Genomic DNA, 25363 nt, shown 5'->3' on the forward strand with positions numbered 1-25363 from the left:
AAAGACTTATGACGAAAACAAAACGAAACGACACAATCAAAACAAAACGGGAGACGACGACGTCATCTCGTCTCGCTGCTCGCTTGTAACTACATAAACAAATGACCATCGCGGGCGGTTCACGGCAGGGGGAGGAGAGTACTACCCGCCCAAGCTACTGTGGTCCTGTGGAGGGGAATTACGGGAGCGCCAGTCTCGCTGTGAGAGAGGGGTGGTGAATGAGGAGGGGTTGGCAATAAGGGGATACCGTTTGCTGCGGAAGCAAGGGGTATACACGTGTGTTCATTAGTGTACGCAACATGTAAGCAAGAGTATATGGATGAAAGGAAGACCATGTAGCGCAGTCGTGCAGTACGTAAGAAATGTTGTGATAAACTGAAGGTATATTTGTATGAAACAGCGAAACAAGGTGTCTATGAAGATGTCAGAATGTGTACCAAACAGTCGTCACAGCATCACACTGTACCGTTTGCATTATAATAATTATTATATTTCACTCAGCACCAAACTGAATGTACATGTCGGTATACATTCGCCTATAATCAAAGAATTTTTTTTTGCGATAAATTGATGTAGCATATGCAAGAAACGTTTCAGAACAGTTTTTTGCTAATTGCATGTAACAAACTCCCACTCAGCCACTTAGTTCTTTAACTCCTGACATGTAACAATTGCTAATCACTTGCCTGCACTGGTTATATATAGTTTTGTGATTTGTTGAACTGTCCGATGCCATTTGTCAATACATGTTATATTACAGTCACGCACGCTTCGAAACATTGGTCCCGCTTTCAAAGGATCCGTGAAATACTTGAACACCGATACGCCCGTGTCCTCGCATTGTGTCGTGACTTGTGGTAACAGCTGTACTTGCCGTCCCACCCGCGACATGACGCGCTTCGACCATTGAGGCGGACTAGGGGAAGGGAGGGGACAGTGTGGCGGAAGGGATGACGACGGTGGGAGGGGTCCGTCTGACCTTGGGTAGTTCACATGTTTACTGGGACCACAGTTGTCTCGGGCTTGTAGTAGGTAAGTATCGGCGAGTGCGCAGGTAAGCGAAGCACTACGCGAGCGCTAGAAATTAAATTGTTTATTTTGTACCCGTGAACACTTAAGTTGAGGTTTCGGAGAATGGTAAAGAGAATCGCTTCACGGCGCCCTTCTTAACTTTCTACGGCGCACCAGGGCGCCGCGACGCACACTTTGGGAACCCCTGGTCTATTCTGTATTTTATGTGTGTTAGTTTGAATATGTTTTAATGGCAATGTGTAGGGATAAGATTATAATGGTTCTATTTTTAAGCTAATACCTTTTTAATACAAGAGAATTTGGTGCTATTGTTTTTATTTTGAATGAATTATTCTGTTTATTTATAACTATAGCATATTATTAAACAAAAATGGCACTTAAATGATTTTGACTAATATAAAATAACTTGGCAATTATATGTGTGTTTGGAAAATGTACCAGCATAATGTAAAACTGAGTTACTAGTAACAGCTGCAAGATAAAAGTAAAAATGTTACCAATCTTTTTAGTACATGCATTTGGGTACAAATTTCCTGCTAAATAAATTGCAATGATTTAACTTACTGTACTAAAATATAAGTTTTTGTGATTTGAGTTAATTTTTGATTTTAAATGCTGATGAATTTCATAATTTTAGTTGCATTTTGGCGTTGTTTGGTGTATTACATGCTTGCTGTGTTATTTCGGTTTTATTGCAGTTCACCATATAATCTTGTCCCTAGCAATAGTATTGTTTTCTGTTTCTCAACTTGTCTTGTAATCATCTCAGAAAAGGAACATATGTTAGGTAAGACACACAGGGAAAACTCAGGGAAATTTTCTGAAGGAAGAGGGTGGAAACCCTTATTTGATATCATATCCATTGTCTTGCCTTACAATCTCAGTCAAAGTGTTATGTACTATTACAACAGACTTGAAGGTACCTACCATATTACTTAGTTTGCAACAGTTGAGACCTCCAGCTAGCTCTACTTGGTCTGACTGTTACATACATGACAACTTGAAGAATTTCCTTGGGTGTTGAAGAATGTTTAAGTTCAAATAAAAAAAAAATATTACTAGTGAAGACTGATGACTGGAATAAAGTCTCGCGTACATCTTACTGATTTTAACTGCTTTTTATTTTTCCTTGACAAAAATCCACAGTTCACTGTGGCCACTAAAAACATGTACTTGATAGAAAATTCAAACTGTCACACAAAACTACTTTACTGGGTTGATATGAAATTTCACTGTTTGTTGGTATTGAAAGTTTAAAAAAATATTCTGACTTTTCGTGAGAATATCCAGTTGTTGCTCGCAACTCACGGGACACACTGAAGGACTCCGTCCTCGGAATGACGACTTCACCTGATCATCGTTGTGGGCTGCTACTAATGACCGTGACCAAAATTTATATTTAAAAGTTCCGAAAAGACAATAAAAAGATTGATTATACTCTGCGTAGCCCAGACTATAGCCATTATTTGGCTGACTCTACTTCATATGGTGAATTTTGAGCCACCGTCTGACACGCGACATTTCGGTACCTACCTTGACCAGATACTGAATAATGTAACTGCCCTTCTTCAAGAAGAACAAGGGTGCCCATGTGATGAAATTTCTAAACAAATCACAAAAATGCAAAGTAAAATAGCAAACAATCCTGGCACAAGGCAACGAATCATGAGTCCCTTTTCACATGCTTCAGCACACCTGTTTCTCTCCAACACTTATATAACTGGCAAAACCGTGGCATCAGCCTAAATGTTTAGTACCTTCTAGAACAATCCCTATGTCGAAGCATTAAAAATAAAGATATAAAGATATATAAGAAACATAAGAACATTAATAAGCAAGAAAAATATAGGTTAAAAGAACGTCAGAAGGCTTATTTTATTCACAATCAAGCAAGCAAAATCAGAAATACTTGCAAACATGAAATATGGTATAATATGTTCGTAAAAAACAACAAATGCACAAATACTTCTCAAAAGAATACACACTTGTTATTTACATCATACCAGAAAATCCTAACCAAATATCATCTCTGATTATAATACATACAGTAATAAATCAAAACAAATAATAGAACTGTTTGAGGTAAATTGCTGAAATTTGGAAGAAAAATAAAACTATTGAAAATTGCTATTAACATTTTTAAGAACTCAAAAATATAGTTTTAAAAAGTTTGTTTGTTTGTTTGTCTAACTGTCTATCTATCTATCTGTTCCTGTATCTCAAAAATTACTTTTAATGGATTTTGATAATTTTTTTGTAAATAAGGTCTTTGGCTGACTTAAAAACTAAGCAATATATAGTTAAATAAATCCACTCCTAAGGGGGGTGAAAAAAAGGTAAATATGATTTGAAGATAAATAATTATATCTCCGAAGTTAATAAAGTATATAACTATACTGAGTACTAATAATAAAAATACCAAAACCACTAAAAACAATTTTAACATTTTGAAAGATTCAACCCCTAAGGGGTGAAAAGGGGTAAATATGGTTTTAATGTAATCTAATCAAGCATAAAAAAGGATATTGGGAGCCAATAATAAACTTACGAATACTGCCAACCACAATTTTACCAATTTGCAAAATTCATTCCCTAAGGGGTGAAAAAAAGAATAAATATGGTTTTAAGATAAATAATCATCTGATTGTAATCAAGCGTATGAAAATTCATTAAGTACCATTAATATACAAGAAAAATACCAAACCATAATTTTCCCATTTTCCAAAATTGACATCCAAGGGGTGAAAAAGAAGTCAATATTATTTGTAAAATAATTGATTATATCTCCAAAGCTAATTTAGCTTTAATAAATTATTGGGTACCAAAAATAAACATACGAAAAGACAAAAACTACAAACCATAATTTTAACATTTTTTGAAATTCTACCTCTAATGGGTTAATATGGGGTAAATATGGTTTAAGTAAACTGTTGTATCAATGAATATAGTCCAGTGTAAGAATATATATTGAGTACCAATAATAAACATATGAAAACTACCAACCACAATTTGATCAATTTGTGAAATGTAACCCTTAAGGAGTGTAAAAGGTGTAAGTGTGGTTTTAAAATGAAAAATGAACACTGAAAATTGATTATAACTAGAGGCAAGAAACTAAAAAGGAACAACTTGCATGTAGAGTTCAATATTTTATATTTTTAATTATTATAAATTTTTTTAAGGGTGTAAAAAGGGGGTGAGTTTAGATTTTTGTTAAGAAATCATATGCCCAAAACTAATAAAATATGACAATATATGGTAAGAATAATAAAACACATTATTAATTAAAAACTTTGGAAGCTTCCACCCTTAAGGGGTGTAAAAGGGGTAAGGTTGGTTTTTACAAAAAAAAATGCATGCTTTCAAATCTACTAGATCTAAGGGTTAGAAATTAAGAATGATCAACAAGCACTTAGAGTTACTAGGTATTTGTTAATTTTTAAATTTTTCTTAATTGAAATTTAATCATATCAAAAAAATAATAAAAGTTGTATCATACTAAATACCTTAGCAAATAAAGCTTGAAGTAAGTAACTGAGCATAAATAACTTTAATAATTAATTACGTAGGGTGTATTTTCCATGTTTAGTAATTCTACCCCAAAAGGAGTGAAATGGGTGTACATTAGTTTTTATAGTCATAAATCATTTACCCAAACAAATTTAGCTGGAGTAAGAAATTGAGCAAGTATAACATCAGTTATATGATTTAATAGCATGTTTATACCTTTACTATTTTTCTATATTCAACCCCAAAAGGGGTGAAAAGGCGCTCAGTTTTGTTTTATTGTAAATATGTAACTTATGTGGTATTATTTATAATCCTACAAAATCTAACAACTTTTTTTTTACTACTCGCTGAAATTATATTTTTTAAGGGGTGGAGATTTGTAGTTATGATTTTAACATTAAAAACGGGCAGTTAATAAACACACCATAACCTACCTTCTCTTATTCAACCTACTCCGAAATATCACCTCTTAAGTTGTAACAAGTGTAAACGTTATTTAAAAAAAAATAGATTCACTAAATCAGTATTAGCAAGATAAATTTTAATTCACTATAAAAATAAGCTATTAAAATTATTTTGGATTTTACATCTGCGGTAAACAAAAAAGGAGATGAGTTTGGTTTTATTGGTTAACGGATATTAAAATATTCACAAAATCTGTAGTTCTAAATTCTCACATACGCATTCATGTGGGAAAAGAGGAGACAGGTGAAAATTTTGTGAATTTTGTGTAAGTAATGCTAAGCATAACCAAGAATCAACCAATATGTCTGAAAATAAATTTGATGCCTGTACTTTATGTTAAAGGATGTAGTTTGAAAAATTGTAAAACAGCGTAGGAATCTGTAATAATAATTATTTAATTATTTTAAGGATAACTTCAAACAAAATAAATGAAAGTGTAAATGTTGGCATAATCTTAATTAAAATGAAATAGGCATGTGTTTAACATTGTTTTAAATTGTCTACCTCATGAAATGCATTAAGAGGTGTGATTTCATCAGGCAGGGTAAAATGAATTCTAGAACACACCATAACGAGAGTTATAAAATCACCTGAAGTACATATATTACAAATTATAAAGGCTTATGCATTGAGAAAATATCATTGTTAAACAGTTTTTTATGTCTGACAATTTATTGTGGCTATTTCTTTAGTAAAAATTCTCCTAATGAATCACATATTTTACTTACAATGGTCAAATATGAGTAATACCCTGAAATTGTGTGATAGAAGCAGTGGTTTATTAGATAGTCTTTAATAAAGTTATTTAAAAGCATGGAGGGCAGTAGCCTGGGTTGCTTCAAGTTCAATTAATATACTGAATCAGTATGAATACGTTTATTGCATTTAATAAATCTGCGATGATACTAGATTAGGTTTTTTAAATGAACATGTTTCTTACGTATCTAAATATGACAAACCATTGGTTATTAAAGATGGATTTTATGCTGTTCTGCTGTGCACAATTGATCTTAAAAGAATAATTGAGTTCTGATTAGCCCAAAAAAAAAATTTCTTTTAAAATTATGCTAAAGGAGATTATTTATTTTTGTATTAAGCTTTAAAAACAGTGGATTAGAAACCAATTTAGGGTACAGTGTAATGAAATGGTGAACTACCTAACTTCACAGGTGAAAAAAAGGTTATGTTTACTTTGTTTTCACCATTTTTAGGGGTGGAATTATTTTATATATATATATATATGAATTCAGTTGACCAGTGTTTCAAACTTCATCAAAATTAGTTCTCTAGTAGAAGTATGATTAACAAATGTCCAAACACCCAAACCATTGTATATTTACTCTCACAATCCTGCATCTTGAAAATCTGTTAAGAATCACTTTGCCCCAGCTATTATCTGATTCAAACAATACAGAACACTTTAATAATATTTTAGGGTTATAAAAAGTATCTGAGAAAGTAATAAATTTAGAGGTTTAGACTTTAAACGAATTTAAGATGACTTGTTTGGTGAAGAAAAATATTAGACAAAAGTTCATCAAAAAATTATTTTTTAGATCTTGAAACACAAATTCACTATCCAATAGCATACACATGGAACTTGCCAGAATTTTTTGTTAGTGAAAACGGTTTACATGTTTGGTGACACACACTTGTCTTTCTTTAATTGATAAAACCATTCTAAGTTTTAGAAACAATACCATAGATTACAAATGATTCCAAACATGAAAATTGTTGCATTAAAAAAATATTTATATAAAATGAGAAATTGAAAACGTCCTTGTGCAAATAATAAATTAGTCACAAAGTAGATTTAAACATGAAAAAATATTACTTAAAATTAATTTATAGAAATAAAATACTGAAGCAACCATAAGAATAACTTAAAACATTTAAAAATAAAATAGGCCTTTATACCTATTAAACTAAGGTACCATGAATTATAACTTAAATAATCAGCTGTTTTACTGTATATAGTTACAAAAACTTTTTACGGTGCATAATTTTGGAAGATTGAAATATTTTTTATATATTCAACAAGTAAAATAGATTTCAAATGTGTTCTTGTAGTTCAAAAGCATCATTAGCATATTATTGCGTGTATCTTCAACATTTACACTAAATGGAATGAAAAATATACTGAACAAATTTTTGTTCGGTTAGAAATACTGAAAAGGCAAAAATAAATTAGACCTTGGATCAAAAGTGTTCTTCTGTATTTATGGTAATTTTAGCTTTACACTGGAATTAATAGGGAATTGAGTGAAGGTTGTAAGAAAAAATAAAGCTCACAAAATCTTTTTTACTGGACCAAGAAATCACTTTGCAGCTGCAAGTGGCCTTTGGGCCAAGAGTTGAATACCACTGTTCTAATGTATACATTTTCATTGTAAAAAAGTGTTTTTTTTGTACATGTTTGACTCTAATATTTATGCTTGCATTTCTGGGCACATTGATGCCAATAGAGCTATTTTATTGTCTCATTGTAAATTTGTCTAACACCCCACTGAATTGATGTATCAATTTTTGTATGGCCCAGTTTACTCTTCTACCACTAGGTAAGCAATTTTGGAACTCTGGTTTGTTACAGTAAACATGGAGTGATCAATGGTGATAATTTTGGTGGAAATTTGTCACAGCAATACTTATGGTGAGTTGGAGGAAGTTGGACGTTCTTGAACAGGTCATATCAAGTTAGTAACTGAATTAAGTTATCAACAAAAATATTTCAGCAATATGTAATTATTCTATGAAAATACTATTGTGATATAGTTTTGGAAGTACATATGTATCATTTTGGTTAAAGGAGCACGAAAACGTCGTTAATACGAAAATAGCCGTTGCGACAGTTCTGGTAGTGAAGTGTATTAATAATTTTGTGCTGTTTCTTGCAGCTGTTATCTGACAAACACGAGAAACTCATGAAAGCTGTGACATCACTGTGCCATATGAGCTCGGCTCTTGCGAGTCTCCTCAGCACAGATTTTAGTCTACCTGTTGTTTTGCGTGTTGCAGGAAGTATTTACATCCTAGGAGTTTGTGTGTTAATGGAAACAAAATAAGTTTCAGATATAAAATTTAAAGTTTTGTAAAGTGTTAAGTGTGAAATGCCTGTGTTTGTGTTATGATTACAAGCAATTCACATTTTCCCTATACTTGTATCAAGTCGTTTTAAAGGTTCATAAAATGAACTGAGTATTGAAAGTTAAAATGTTTCGCTGCTGTGTTTATGTTGTTTTCAGCACGTTCAGATCATACATTTAACAACAAAACAGTTTTTATTCAATTATTTTGTTAATATGTTGTAGCTGACTGAAATCATTCTCATTGCAGAGAAAAGATGTATCACAACATTCATGCAAACAGAAACATACATATTTGGCAAATATTTACGGGATTAAAATTAAATATAATTTGATGCGTACAGATGTGTTTTTGATACCAAAGTCTTGTCTCATGTTGGAAGGTATTTTTACGGACATTTTGCTGTAGCATAAAATGATAATTTATTTTGTTTAAATTATTTAAACTTATATACAGTAGTCAGTGTCTCTAATTTTTGTTTCCATTCTTAAGAGTCTTAACCACCACAATAAAATGTAAGCATCTCCTACGTTGAATATGAATTATTAAAACTGACATTTAACATAATCTCATTAATGAGCTAAACTGTTCATACTGGGAACCTAGAGAATTATCTAACCATCATCTGAAATTCACTTCAGTTATTCATTATTCACACATTAGCTTAGAAATTAGTGGATAATAATAGTCAGTATTCAGTTGTATCTGGAACACTGGTGACTTGGTAATAATGAGCAGCATCAGACATGGCTGGAAATCATTAAGTTTAAGTATCTCTGTAGCATGGGAAGAAAACATCCTATTCTAGTGAGTCCCTGATTTGTCACTCACTGACTGAGAGAATTGCCTTTCCTGAAAGCATCTGCTTTTTCAAAAAAAAAAATACCAAAACATTTTAAACATCAGAACGTATGCACGTAATATTAGTACTCTTTTATGTTATTTTGTATAGCCATGCATATATGCACAACTTTAAATCAGTAATTTACCCATGATGGTAAGACGTTCCATTATTCCTGAGAGTGTTTTGGTGTGTGTTGGTGAAACTAAAAAGACAACTTGGGAAAAATTACCGGTTGTACACACTAAGGCACTAGGCTTTCGTTTATGAAACATTCATTGGGTAGACAACTTTACAGTAAACCAGTTTTTAACCATCCCTTTTTGGTTAATTAATTATGTATTATTAATTACAATAGCTTGGATGTGTACTGGGAAAACAACAACCATTATTACAAAATCAGAGATTAAGAGGGAGTTTACAATCCTACGTTAAATATTTAAGTTTTCTTTTGAAACTATGAGTAGATCGAATTAGTTTACATAAATGAGGTTTTCAATGAAATAATAAAACATCCTTTAATACTATACTTTTACTGGTTATGAAATTTAATTTAGCGACATTACTTTATAATTGTTACAGAAACATATAATTATGAAAACAAATCCGAAGAAAATGATGATAATAGTTAATAAAAGAAAGGTCGTTTTATCAACATAACATAATTATATTTCATTTGATTACAGTTTATATGTTATATCGTTTTGCCTGGTAATTTTCATTGCTCGTAATGCTGTCAATTTATGAAGTAATGTATATTATTTCCTTAGCTGTTGTTGGAATTCAAGACATCTCGGAACAGTGCGTAGGAGACACGGCAGCTCATTCCAAGGGCTCGATAGAAGTTAATGAAGATAGAACACCACCCCGTGAGGTACACTGAAATTACAGATGGTACTCTTGAACTGGTATTCATAAACCCACTGCATCACAAGAGTAATACAGTAAAACCCTGTCAAGAAGTTTGTCATGGGACTAGATGATGAAAACATATTAACAGGGAAAACTTCTTAAAAGGGAAATACTACCCATCAGTTGCTACATAAAAAAACACTCAAATGACGTACTTAGGTATTGCACTGTTTTCTCAGCTTTCTCTTTTACCATTGGGCCATTTTTGGAGATTCCATTGCCACAAATATTTGTTGGTTAGAAAAATCCTCGCATCAAACTTATAATATTTATTATGGACATAAGTAATTACTTAAAGTTATTCTTAAGTTACCATGAAAAGCACACATTGGAAACCCTCAGAGGCCCTGGTGCAACCGGTACTGTGGTTGCCTCTCCAATTTTATTTATTATTGGTAGAAGACACCTGTAGGAAGGCCCTTAGGTATTAACTTTACCTATAATTGCCAAAATGGCAAAAGTGAGTGGGAAAAAATAATGTTTGTGACAGATACCATGAAAACCATACATTGTAGGCCCTCAGAGACTCTGATGCAACCTGTATGGTGGTTGCCTCGTAAATTTTAATTTTTAATTTTTGTAGACAACTGTAGGAAGGCCCTTAATGTATCACTTCTGTCGGCATCATTGCACATTTTGATGTAAAAAAATAAAAACAGCGACAGAATTTGTCTTAGTTGCGTGGAATCACGTAGGCTGTTGTCCCAAGCTCTCTGTACATGACACACACGGGTGGTCAAATATATCCAGAGGATAAGCTAACTTCAGCACAGTTTATAAATATTTTCAGTAATATTATTTGTCGTTAATACATGGCTTATCTGTGAATCACTGCGATGGGATGGAAAAAAAAAACATGATGAATGTAATGGCTACTGAATGCAGCTATTTTGTTTATAGCAGTGAAGCGCTATAGCCATCTTGGTCATAGACGACCAAAATTAATGCCATGTTGGAAAGATTTTAAACAAAATATATTGAAAATTGCTGAAGAAGCATATGCTACAAATTCTCACTTTTCAAATAAACTTTTTATAAACTCAAAAACAATTTTTTTTCCTCCAGTGATTTTCCATGACAATGTTTTTTTCTACCCTGAGATTTTTTAATCATATTAGGTTTTTTTCAGTTAGCATAAATGATTGGTACCGCAAACCTTCAGCGATTATTGCAACATCTTCTCACGGAAAAACAAAATCACAAAGCACAAACCAAGATATCAGTTGTTCATTTAAGCAGTAGCAATTCAACCAATCTTGGAGCTTAAAGGAACCTGTGCACTATGCAGCGTTGCCATGCCGCATTGTCAAGTTTTGAACAAGCCTGATACCATGATTTTTCAACACACATTTTATGAAAAATTGTGTACATTTTACAGGTAAGTATAATAATATAAGTCTGGCAAAAAACATAAATCATAAAAAGATGAGTAAACTAAAATGTTCGTCATTACGTCCACCATATAAAAATTTTTACTACAGTGCTCAACAAACAATGAAACTGTGATTAGTTCCTCAAATTGCTGTACGAATTGTGTCACATATCACGCAAACTGGTCAATGAATGGCTAGTGTTTTGTTGTGTGTATTCATCAGACATTATATCTTGATTGAGGTAAATGGTGTTAAAATGAAATAGCCTCACAAAGGAGAAGATTGCAAGCGGTAATTGGTCAAAAAGATATCTTAATAGCGTGCAGAGTACAGCAAAGGTTTTGGCGTTTTTGTTATTGTTTTGAAACAATTGTTTAAAAGTTTAACGAATAATATATTTTAAGAGTGTAAAGATAAACTTTATTACCATTTTATTCCTTAAATGATGAATGTTATATGCAGGAAGCATCTATAAACACAAATGTTTTAAATGGGAAAAATTAACATAATGATATATGAAAGGGCATAGAAAAATTAATTACCTTCTTTTATTAATACGTTATCAGAATTTTTTTAATTTAAATCTATCATAGAATATAATTTTTTAAACATGAAACTACTGTTTTTGTGTTGGTGCTGAGGTAATACGATGGTTGTGTGAAAAGTTTCCGACCTCAACATGAATATGGCAGCACTCGTCAACAAAAATTGGGGAATGCATTTGCTCATGCTTTGGAATGTACTCTATGAAAGTTGAGCCATTTTGGACGCACAGTTGTTTTTTAACAATCGTTTGCGCGAGTTGATGCGCATGTTATGGTGAGAATGGAAAATTTAGTATCGAGCTGTCATTAAATAATTGTTTTTGAAAGGCAACACGCCTATGCAAATTAAAGACGAGTTGGACAGTGTGCTTGAGGACTCTACACCATCATTTATCTCAGTAATATTTTGAGCAGCTGAATTCAAACATGGCCATACCAGCTTGGATGATGATGATGAACGTTTGCAACATCAAAATGTGTGACGGAAAAATAAAATCCTAAAAAAGGCAAAGACTGTACCTTTGGCCGGAAAGTGATAGTGACTTTCCTAGGATAGCCACGGAATTGTCTTGAAAAAGAAAAGCATGATAGGAGCATTTTATGCATCATTACTTGACAAGCTGAAAGCTGAAATTGCGAAGAAAAAGATCACATTTGCCTAAACAAAACATTTTGTTTCACCAAGACAATGCACCAGCTCATGCTTCAGCGGTTGCCATGACGAAAATATACGAATTGCGGTTTGAACTGCTTGATCACCCTCCTTAGTCACCAGATCTAAACTCAATTTACTTTTATTTCCCCTAGGCGCTTGGAGGACAGAGATATTTGTTGAATGAGGAGGCTATCATCACCTTCTTTAACAATTATTTTCCAGAGACTCAACTCAAACATTTATTAAAAAACAACTGCACGTCTAAAATGGCTGAAATTTCAGAGAGTACATTCCAAAGCATCTGCAAACACATTCTTGTTGACGAATGCTGCCATTTTCATGTTGAGGTGGGAAACTTTTCAGACAACTCTCGTATCTGAATCAGTACCTGCAGATCTGTTGTACTGATGGCAATTTATGAACAATATCAGAATCAGGTGCCGAACAATATTGGCTCAGTGCTAAAATTAATATTTTATTCAAAATAATGATACACTTTCCAACAGACTCAAAATGTTAACAAATTATTATTTGAATAATTTGTATATTAATATTGCACCCCTGGCATTCATTGCATTATTGCATGCATCAAAATTAAAATTAGTAAAGTACAGCTGAATGAGAATTTTGAATGAATTGTATATAAAAGTACGGAAATGAAATAAATTTTTTTCTGAAACATTGTAAATACCCTTTATGGGGGATTAGGTGCGCAATGCATTTATTGTTGAAAGTTATTACGTTTCAGACTGGCCTGGCAAGGCATTCCAAAAGTAATAAGTCCGAAAAAACACTTGAAACGACTATTGATGTGCAGTTGGCCGTTCTATTGGAAAGATGCTTCGAAATTTTAAAAGTTAGTTCATTGATTTCTAGGTTAAGGCGATTGGTGCACGGTAAAAAATGGTCACAGGCCTGAAAACAATGAATTTTGTATCATATGATCACTAAAGAGTCTAGATGCCTATGTGGGTGACCGTTACTATGTAGGGAGGTCAGGAGCTTAGTTCCAGCTCGTCAGTGGCGAGATGGCCTTCAGACGGGAAGGGTGTTGCTGGCGGTCGCTCTGCGGCCTGCCATCTAGCGGGAACTAACAGAACCTCGAAGGTTATATCTCACTCTCCCTCTAACACACAGCCGATACGGTTCTATCGTGCCCGGAGGAGGGGAAGGTTTAGCAGGTTTCTCTTTCACTCATCCTTCGCCATAGGGAGGCAGAATGGATTATTTTTTTGTCCGCAACTGCGTGCATGTGGCTGAAAGCTAACCTCTGCCACTCCCGCACATCTTCTCACTCAACTTGCTTGTTCTCTCATATTATTTCAATAAATCTTTTCAAATCTTCAACATCAATACTTTAAACCATTGCGCTTCCTACGGATTAATTATATTTCATGCACGTGCCCGAATTCAGCTGCAAAAAATAAAACGGGTAGTCATTTTTTTTCTTCAAAAACCTTTCGAAACAGTGTGTGTTAAAAAACATTCTGAAAGCCCATTTTTCTAGATAAATGGAAATTCTAAATCACCTACGCCACAAGGAAACATTGTGCTTTAATATTATGTAAAGAAAACACCTCTTAGTTTTATAGTTATGTAAAGGTGGTGTGATATGTTTTAGATGTCGCACCATCTTATCATCCATGTAGAAGAGTTACCCGAAAAGCTAACAAGACTATTGCCATGGAAATGGAAATATGGTTAAGGAAATATTTTTCAAATGTTTGTAAACAGTAAACAACATATAAAAAATCTTATAACTGTAAAATTAAAATACAAACAACCCTATAGCATATTTAATTTCAATATGAAAAAGTCTACAATAATGTTTACAAGAAACGAAATTGCAATAGGAATACATATATATCACAATTTTGTTACATTGTTAACGTATATATTATTTTTAATAAAGGCAATAAAAATGACATACTCAATATTTGGAATACAATAAATACCTTAAGCCCTACATAATTGCTGCGATATTCACAATAAATGCTTTTCTTAAATATAGTAGTTAAAAACATCGTAAATAAATTATGAACATACATATTATGGTGAAGGAAAGTGGACACTATCACACTGAAAAATCTTAGAGGGTAGTTTTTCTCATCTTATTTCTTTCTTTGCGTTTTTGGTCTTGTTCGTTAAAATATTTCATGTTCAAATACTTGATACGCATATACGTTCGTGTCCTGACAAAACAGTATACATATAATTCTTCTGGATATTTATTTTCACTAGTTCCGCAAATAATTTTAGTCAGTGATTCAAAAATCCGCTCTTTTTTGCACAAATTGTTGCCATGAACATTATCAAAACACATTTCAGTGATCTTTGTTAATTCAAAAAACTCATTAGCGGGACATTTTAAGTTACCCTTTGATTGTACATGTATCCAGCTATCGTCCTCCGAATTGAAATCCGTAGTGCCAAGGTCAGGATATTTATTTCTGAAACAGTGAGCTATATAGCCAGAAACATATTTCAGCCCTTCAAGAGAAATTTCGTCACTTTAAAGGGGCCTGGCCTCTAAATCTAAGTCTATTTCTTCCATGTCAGCAAGATCTATTTAATTTAAAGGTGATTTCTCTTGAAATGTCTTTGTAAAATACATTTCCTTGCACAAAAGTAGTTCTGTACTTTCATTCTGATAAGCACTGCCCTGTTCCATTTCATTTGACGAAAAATCACTTACCAAACACATTTCGTCTGTCTTCTCATCCGTGTATTTCCGTTCAGCAAAAACTGCTGCAGAATGTTTTCACAATATGTAGTTTATAATTCTGTATTTAAAGTCAATGGGCGACAGATGCGTATTTTGATGTCCCATACCTCTAATATACGAAAGAAAAAAAAACACTAACACATCTTAGTTCAGTTTAACTGTTAACAAATATTTAGGTTAACAGGTCCTATACATATTTCCGAGTGTTTTACTGACTGAGTTATACTGGACATTAATTAAATTGATCGCTGATATTTATACTTTTAAACAAAATTTTGGATTTATCATTTTATGTGAACTCTAATGCGTTAAAACGTGTAACGCAACACTACACACAGGTAGTGATGTCTAGTGCACTGCCCTATGCACATTAGTTAACAAAAAAATAACATAAAATATTAATTACTGATAAATAATACCTAGATGTCATGATACAAGTAACACATGCTTATCTGATATTTATCTCAATTAGAATATGAAATAGGAAGACAAAATAATTAACTGATTTTAAGACTGATTTATTACTTACTCACGAATAAACAAATACCACGTATCCCTCAATACAGTAATCCCATTTGACCAAAATATCACTCCGATTTTTTTTAACTATCGTTGCCAGGTACATGGGCACGACTTCGTAAATGTCAATGTTTCACGTAGAGTTCAAAAATGGATTTACGGTTCGAAAAATTCACTAACTCATAAATTAAATCAATTGTCCGATAAAACATAAGACCTATAGACTGAAGACCACTAAGATAGTTGTGCATTGTATGTTCATATGATCGTGCCATTAATAATACTGAGAGGCTAATTAATTTAGTAAATATAATATTTAATAGCGGCTGGTTTTAGTTTATCCCAGCAACATAAACAAAGTCATAATATCAATCGGCAATGTTAAAAAGTTGCAGGGCGTCAGTACAGCGTTAGTGATAGAGTAATAACAAAATGGCCATACCTGGACTAATGATATCTCCTGACGTTAATAACTTTAAAATCGCGTATTCCCGTTCGCAACTTAACATACAATCAGCAGTCTGATGATAACCTTTTTATACATACTATTATTACCGCACACGTAACATAACTTATGGTAGGCCCGCGTCTAGAACGTCCTGACGCGGAGCTGCACGCACCAAAATGGCCAAAACCAAGCTTCTTTTTAGTAGCGTAACTTTTACAATAGGCTTGAGGCACTTTTTGATAGTTCCGCCGAAACCTCGGGCAATTTCTGGCTGTGAAAAACGTAATTCCAAAAGCCGCAATTACTTAATAATTACATAAAGAAAAGCCCAAACGTCTGTAACAATGTCAGAAATATAGGTCAAAACCCAAAATAAATTAAACATATAAATTTAAATAACGTAGCACAGAATAATAAAACTGTAAACAAACACTTGAAGTATTAGGGTTTCAGTGTTCTGTGCAATGTAATATTACAAAAGGACATTTGTAATTAGTGTGCCCGACATTCTGGCATCACTAGCTAACATTTCCAATTTTTTTTATTTCATATAACTGGAATAGCCTAGTGTTGATTTGATGTTCTAAATAAATTTTAATAAATATAAAATCTATTTTTTTGGTTAAATTTAGATCTGTCATTCTAGTGTGCATATAGCATAACCTAACTAACCGGAATGTTCTATGCTGTCAAAACATATTAATCTGGAAGGTAAAAATTTATTCATATGTGTAAACAACCACCATATAAATAATCACAGTGTCAATATTCAACTTCAATTCAAAACATAACCGCTAAAAAGAATTTCGCTGTACGAATTTTTCTGTACAAAGACAATTTCCTTGCTTGAGCGAAGATAGACTCCACTCTGAAGCGTGACCGTGACAGACCCTTCGTTTCTTCGGCCTCCTCTCTCGTCCTCCCTCTACACCCCATTCTTCCCCCTCCCCTCCCGCAGGCAGCGGCCCGCCGGCCGGAGCTCCACCGGACTACCTGGTTCCGACAAGCGCCGCCCTCAGCGCCACGTTGCGGGGAATTTCTTCCCGGCGGCGAGAGTTTTACACGCAGCACTAGAACTGCCACTCCAGAGGGCATGTTTTGAGTCGGATCGTATCAAAAACAAAAGGATATGAAAATATATACATAACTCAATAGTGTTCTGCCAATTATGTTTTCATTTTCATTTAAATTTATTCTTTAAATCACTCCTGAAGTAGTCCAGCAGTGATCAATGGAAATTGTCAATATTAAACTGTAATTTTGACAATGAAAAAAAATTTTTCTTACTTTTATAGGTGCAGAAAGCTATTCGTACACTCGTTTCTTGAACTATACTTAAGTTTAACATAATTATATGTTTTCTAAATAATTCTGGCTTGGAATAAAGATAAATGCATTTAAAATGACATAACTCAGTAAAAAAAGTTTATTAAAAAATATCCTAGGTATATTATGTCTTAAAAAGAAGCATCAAAAATAAATATGTACAGTTAAATTAGTTTTGTCGTAATATTTTCCATGCACCAATCGCCTTAAGTTGCTGATTGAAAACAAAAAAAATTTCTTAACTCATTTTTTGTTTTTATTCTTTACTCAAAAAAGATTACCAAAATTCAAATACAGTTCAGGATGCTTCTTCACACCTCAGCACAGACGATTGGCTCATCGTTCGGTGCCAGAAATATACTATTCTTAACTGTCACACTATAACTCACGATACTGCAAAGAAGAGAAAAACATTTTTTGAGGCGACAGCCGAGGCACAACAAGACCACGCCATTAACCCTTAACACCAACACCAACACCAACACCAGTGGTCAAGAAATATGAAAATATTTATCCGAAAAAAAGTTACTTGGGCTGTGCTTGGACCACAGACATTAAATTGACTCTAATGTATTCTACAAAATATTTCTTGAGCTACCGACCACACAAATATTTTTGGCTACAGCTGAATGATGACTGACTAGGCTACACAACTACCTACAACCATGCAGGGAAATTGCAGCCATGTGACCTCTCCGACCAATCCCAATTCAGCTTTTGCATACAAGTCACAGTGCGATACAAAATATTATCTTTGAAAGATTTGTGCAATGGGAGTGCATGACTTGATGTAAGCTTTTGGACATACGCCATTGCTAAGCACATGTATGTCTGTAGAAGAAAACTGCAAAAAACCAAAAGACAAAAATCACAAACCAAGCAAAAAATGCTGTTTCAACGGGATATATGCACCTATAATATTCCATAACAGGAATATGTTCCACAAACAAAGAAAAACAAAGAGAACGGAAAAAAAACCCCCACAAATGATGAATTGAATGCGATAAATTCAGCACAACAGTTGAAATGAGACAAAAACACAACAAAACGAAAAGACGAAACAAACACAATAGTTTTCCAAAACAGAAACAAGCGACGTTTCAGGAACTGCTATCTTCTCCCGTCCTCAGGCAGAGACGCACATGGTTCGAAAACAGGTGTGATACAAATTACCTTACCTTCACATTGAAAGATATAAAACACTTAAGTCCTTTCTAATTAGCTGGTACAATACACTGATAACTTTATCGTCTCGTTGGGGAGCGAACACTGCCGATTTTTCCACCATAACATGCCTAAAGTGTCAGAACATCTCAGCAGCAGAAAAAGTCTGTAAATCTGGCACTGCCGAACAGTGCACCTGTCTCGTTATATCTTTTGCTGAAACCAACATAAAATACGAGCATAAAAACCACATTTCAAGTAAATAAAATACTAAAAAAAAAATACATTAAAAATAATTGTAACCCAGCAAACAATTGGAGACAGAGTAAAAAAATGGTATTTAAAAGGATGATCTAAATAAAAATGATTAAATATCAAAAATTATTACAAAAATATTCAAGCCAATAAAATACAATTCCAAGGTGTACTCTATTATTGGAAAAGTACTCTGTGGAGTTGGGGAGGGCAGTGGCCTGCAATGTCACAATGTCACAGTGCTACGGGAAGTTAACTGAGGAGCGACAGCCTTTTAGTGGATAACACAGTGCCTAGTATATATGTTTGTTTGTTGTTGGTGAAGAACAGCAGCACGTGTGTGGTGTCACAGGTCGCCCGACTACGCGGGGAGCGCGGCGCGGCCCAGCACGGTGCCCATCCCCGAGCACCTGTACTCTGACGGCCTGCAGAACGGCGCGCCGGCCGTGCAGAGGAAGCCCGCGCCGCAGCACGGCCCGGCGGCCAGGGGCAAGAGCAACAAGAGCACGTCGCCGATGGAGAACGGCAACCCCGCCAACAAGAGCTTCGCCTGCACCGTGTGCGGGAAGGGACTGGCGCGCAAGGACAAGCTGGTGATCCACATGCGCATCCACACGGGGGAGAAGCCGTACGTCTGCGAGGTGTGCAGCAAGGCGTTCGCGCGGCGCGACAAGCTGGTGATACACATGAACAAGATGAAGCACCGCACGCCCACCAACATCGCGCCGCTGGGGAAGCGCGGCAGCAACGCGGAGAAGGCGGCGGCCGGCAAGCGGGCGGAGGGGGAGGAGGAGAAGGAGGGCCCCTCTCGGCCGGTGCCGCAGCCCGTCACGTGGAACTGCGAGCTGTGCGGGAAGATGTTCCACAGCCGGGAGGACTGGACGGCGCACGCCAAGGGCCACCTGGAGGACAAGATGATGGGCATGGCGGGCGTGCATCACCAGCACCAGCACCAGGCGGCGGTGTGCGCGCCGCCCGCGCCGGCCTACTTCCACCAGCACGCTCAGCCCTACGCCGCGGAGCGCCACCTCTGCCTGGTGTGTCGCCAGCACTTCTCCAACAAGACTGACTTCATGTTCCACGTGCGCAGCCACTTCGAGGGCAAGGCGGCCGACCTGGACGTGCTGGCCCGGGGCTGCGTCGACGCCTCGGGCCTCTGCACGTAGGCCCCTGCCCCTGCCCCCTCCTTCGACACAGTTCCTACGCCTTACCTCCGTGCTAGTCACTCGTCTGCTCTGTGACAGATCTGATACTGATTTCTCAAGTCTTCAGTGGCGGCAGAAGCATGCACATCCACTGCAGCGTCTTTGCCGGACTCCTAGTGCTTTCCTTTTTTTATTTTATATATATATTTTTTACAGTTTAATTTTTTTCCTTGCTGCACCAATTGTCAAGTTTAAAAATAATGACATAGTGTTGTTGCTGTAATGAGTCTTATATTTTACATACTTATGAATTACATATATAAGTTAAATCTAGTGCATTAACTTACTGATTTATATGCATATTTGATGCTAACTTACATGTGTGACCATCTCAGATCATGAATTAAGAGCATTTAATATTTTCCTAAATTGATGCACATGTTGGAACAGGGTTGCTACAAGTAAAAATAATCGTGAAAACCAGGAAAAGTCCAGCAATACCAGGAAAATTCTCAGAAATTACAATTCATTAGGGATGGGAAAACCGATTCCCAATTTCATCGATACCTACCGATTCTACTTAAATAATCGAGAATCGGTGATAAAAGTTGATCCCGGCATGTAGCAAAAAAAAATCATTTCACAACATTGCAAATCTGTCAGATACAATTATTTAACGACTCTTTGAGTGGGGTTATGACTGACTAGACGCATATATAACAGTCATATTTCCCCAAATAAACAATATCTAAAACTTGGGTCGATGTTATACACAAGTCAAAGTACAAAAATTATCACTGCGTATTAGTAGGGGCCTGTTCTTTTCGCGATCGCGATTAAACGACGATAAACACGAAATCACAGTAAAATACAGTTTTTACGTGAAATCGCCACAACACGGCGTTTTTCCACATAATTTAGTATTAAAACGCGAAATCGCAATGTTATCACGGGAAATTTAAATACTGGGTAAAAGACTTGTCTCGTCACTGGTAAACAACCACCGCAACATGGCCACCACTGAAAATTAATCATAAATGCACTAAAGCAAACAAAAGCTTACACACGTTCACGTTATAATGTTAAACCCAAAAATATACTGTAAAAATACGCAAAACTACGGCGTTTATTTTCCTTTCTGGCATAATGTTTGGATAGATAAGACAAACAGGCGAAGTTTTAAAGTCTACGCACACCGCTCGGGGCACTGACGTCAGCTTGGAACAGCGACACCAAATACTAAATACAAAAGCAAGCAGATGATTGGGCGAACGGTGTTTGGAACAGCCTTACGTGAGTGGCCATACCACGTCAGCCGGGGGCGCTGGCATATAGTTGGAACAGCGTCGTAGTATCAAGCAGATTATCGGGCGAACCATGCTACTTCATCACCCAGCCGTACGGGGCAGCACAAGCATTTTAAATCGCGCCAAAAAGCGGAAAAATGTAAACAAACATTCATTTTCGAATGGTGTGACGATGATGATTAGTTGGTCAGTGTTTTATAGATTTTCTTGGGTCGTTACCACAACGCCGAAATAACAACGAATGCATTTGTATTTCTTAAATGTAACTTAACGCCGAAATACCACAATCAAGTACAACACTTTCATTTGCAAGTTCTCTAGTTGCTTAATTTTGTTACTGTTTCATTTCACAAATTTTTTTAGTTAATTTGTACCCTTCTCTGAGTTAGGCAAGTTGTATGAACGAAAATAATTTATACTGCTCAAGGAAAGCTTAAATTTTTTTTTATAGTTTATTCCGTATTACAAAACAAATTTTAGATTAGTTTGACCCCTTTGACATATGAGCCATTAACTTCTAATGATGTAAACATTTAGTTTGATAAATATGAATTTATGATGTATGCTACATCATATATGTATTGAAAGCTGAAAAAAAATGTTGCAAATAGAATTTGAATTATTTAATATTAAGTTAACTAGGTGAGTATCGAGAATCGAAGGATTTTTTAAGGAATCGATAATCGGGTATCGGAATCGAAAATTTTGGAATTGTCCCATCCCTACAATTCATTCAAAAAAAATTTCTTGGAATATTAAAAGGGAAATGGGAAATGTCACTCTCACTGATTAATAGCTACAGAAAAAAAAGGGGGGAATAAAATGTCACGAGTTTTATATGGATTATTCTTCTTTTAATGAAATTGCTGCCTTTTTACTCTAAGACCTTTTCTACAAGCAAATATATTTTCGCATGTACGTACAGATTCAGATGTCTACACTGGATAGGCTTGGTAAAATCAGTACCTACCTTTTTTATTTTTACAAACGCATGTATCATTGTACAGTGGTTTTGAATTTGCTCTCCAGCCATTTATTTTATGCATTTAATGCATGTATTGCATTCAAACACAAACAAGTGCCAATTGACTATGGTGTTTTTTGTGTTTGATTTTATTGAAGATATAATTTGTACAGAGAAGAAAATCCACTTGTGTGTTACAAAATTTTAACTTATTACAATGGGAGGAGATTAAGACTGATTTATTTTCAATCAGAAAATATTTATTTACAATATGTGAAGTGTTAGGGTTGACTGTATGCGTAAACTTAGTGTATTAAACAAATTTGTGGAATGGAAACAAAAAAGTACTCTTGTTTATATGCCTTATAATATAATGGCATAGGGGATTATGACAAAAATCAAAACAAAAACAAATTTGAGTATGGAAAGACCGTTACCTGTAAATATTCTATTGTGCCAGAAAATGTCGAGGCTCATAAAACAAACATTCAGTATCCAGACATGAATCAGATACTCTTTGTTGAAGAACTGGACTGAAAAAATATAAGCTGATGCCATAGGCGTGCGCAGGACTTAAGTATTGGTGGTGCCAGATTACACAACAGCCCTGTCATTCACGGACCCCGAGCCTAAAGCGGGGGGTGGCGGGGTCCTCCCCCGGAAAAATTTGGATTTGAAAGCGCAAAATGGTGCTATTTAAGGTGTTTCCGAACAAAAACATTAAATACACAGATGTAAAAATTTTAACATTTTTTATGACAAATTATGGCTTTGAACGTTATAATCACCAGGAAAACTACTAAACTATTTACAGTTTTAAGCTTTGTTGAGCCATGAAGTAAATTGCACAAATTGTTTGCACGGAATTCATGCTGGTGGCTTTGAAAAACCGTACTTACATGTTTTCTGAAGACGCCAAATCAATGCTAGAAAAAACATTCTCAAATGTTAAGTTTTAAAATCAACAAATCAAGGGAGTTTTTGTAAGATACCTTAAATATGTAAAATATTAAAATAATAAAAATACACAAATGAGAGTGGGCAAAAGTTTTAACTTTTGTAATACAACAAAAATGTTTTGTCGGCGACTGCATATAAGTCATCGAGTAAGCCTATCCTTTTAACTATCTAAACTCTCTCTCTTTTTTTAAATAAACCCTGGCGGACGGCGGCTATTATTCCGTGCGCCTGCCGAGTGGAGTGAACAGTGGACACCGAGCGCGCATTCTATGTAATTCGAGGAGAACTATGAGAAGTATTTACATTTCAGAAGTTTCGTAGCCGCGGCCCGCGTGTACAACACAAGTAATTGCAACTGGCGGCTTGTTTCCGTGTGTATAGTTGGTTCGATTGATAATTCATAGTGTTATGAGCACATATCTGTAACTCGACACGATTGGAAAACATATTTTTTTGGAAATAATATGGATTTTTGTAAGTATGTATTATTTCTGCTTGTAAAAAACAAAATAACGTTAACCCTAATGGTGGTGCCAAGGCACCTGTGGCACCTACCGTGCGCACGCCTATGGCTGATGCCAAGTATTGAGCCAGAAGGTGCCTTTTTAAGGGAAACAGAAAACTCTTTCTATATTTATTAAAACTAGCAACATATAATTAAAAATTCATTTCTATTTAGAGCATAAGCTGGAACTCAACTATCGTCAAAATATTTTTGTATACATTTCTTCCTGCAGTCTTGAAACGTATGGTTACAGTATCTTTGTCAGAGGAGGTTTCAAGCCCACTAATGAAAACACACACACATAGCAAGTTGAACAGTGGGATCCCTTCTAGTAAAGTGGTTACCAGAAAACTTGGGGACAAGACAACTTTTATTGGTATTTTCAAAACAATAACTTGATTATGGAGTAAATCTGTAAAACAATGTTATATCAAAACATAAACATTCAATCAAAAACTTTTCTTACAAAAACATCCCAATCTATGATTGTCATCAAAAACAAGTCTAAATATTATGGAAACCAAAAGGTAATATTTATTTTCTGTGTTTTTATGTGAGGAAAAAATTTTTACTATAGAAACAATAGTTGATTTTTTCTTATACATTTTATCATTAGAGTGACTTATTTTAATGTAATACATAAACTTTTTGGCCATCAGAAAAAGCATAAACACAGTTTTGGGAGTAACCAATAGTTCTGAGAGTCAGGTAAATTTGTAGGCTTCAGGCTTAGAAAACCCAGAAATGTCTTGGGATTGCAATATTTAAAGCTTGTAGCAATCTTGGATATATTATGTTAATTATTAAACTTGTAATTTTTTTTGTATTAATTTTGTTTAATTTATTTTTGTTTCATCATGCAAGTGAAACACAATCTACACATGCATAAACCCTAGTAATGAACTTTATTGAAGAGCTGAGCCAGTTATGATTATTGATTATGATAACCTGCCAATATCACTCAATATTGGATTGGGAAACAGGCAAAACATCTCCTAATTTTCTGCAATATTATTAGTTATTATTTATTTTACCTAATTCATAGAATTAAATTTTCAAACAATGGAAATAGTTCACTACCAGAAAAAATTGAGCATCCCCATTGTGGTTGAATAAACAGTAAGCCACCAGTTAATGTAAGGAATGCATTTGAAGGCAAGTTTCATTAAATCAATTTTTTTTATTTGCTTGGTTAAAATTTATACCAGTTGGACCCTTAAATTATGTAAAGGTTGCTTATTTTAGCTAATACTTTGGGAACAAGGCCATGCCAGATTAGTGATTTTGCCTCATCCAATGTCAATATACACCCACCCCTCGAAGTAACACTGTTAGATTTGTGTGGTTTTTTAAGTAACAATGCCGATAAATTATGGCATGATTTGAAGTAGTGAAGTCACAGATTCGAAGTAGAACTGTTTTCTCTCGCGTGAATTTTTATTTCTGTGTGCGCTCAACGGCAATGGAACTTGTTTAGCATTAAATTCAATGCAACAAATTAATAATGGTATGAATCAACAAGCAATATTTTACTCTTTGCTTCAATGCATATTTATCTGCGATGCCCGTGTGTTCAGCCATTGTTTACTCTACGCATCCCGCATGTCAGCAGCAGCTCTGGAGAGGCT

General features: G+C 34.8%; 2 protein-coding genes across 8 annotated transcripts in view; one reads left to right on the forward strand and one right to left on the reverse strand.

Moving 5' to 3' along the window:
• The window catches only part of LOC134542749 (oocyte zinc finger protein XlCOF20-like), a 28840-nt gene extending 6156 nt beyond the window's left edge, over nucleotides 1-22684 (forward strand). For 5 of the 7 annotated variants that reach the window (XM_063387251.1, XM_063387252.1, XM_063387253.1 and 2 more), the window contains 2 exons: nucleotides 7598-7657; nucleotides 19207-22684. In XM_063387251.1, coding sequence (XP_063243321.1) covers nucleotides 7598-7657; nucleotides 19207-20020 — 874 coding nt within the window. In that variant the 3' untranslated portion in view covers nucleotides 20021-22684. The remainder of the gene's footprint in view (nucleotides 1-7597; nucleotides 7658-19206) is intronic. The other 2 variants (XM_063387249.1, XM_063387256.1) reach the window with 1 other exon arrangement.
• LOC134542682 (uncharacterized) overlaps nucleotides 1-25363 on the reverse strand; it is a 71466-nt gene that overhangs the window by 24047 nt on the left and 22056 nt on the right. The window lies entirely within an intron of this gene.

This window comes from Bacillus rossius (assembly GCF_032445375.1).
Source record: "Bacillus rossius redtenbacheri isolate Brsri chromosome 9 unlocalized genomic scaffold, Brsri_v3 Brsri_v3_scf9_1, whole genome shotgun sequence".
Lineage (NCBI taxonomy): Eukaryota > Metazoa > Arthropoda > Insecta > Phasmatodea > Bacillidae > Bacillus > Bacillus rossius.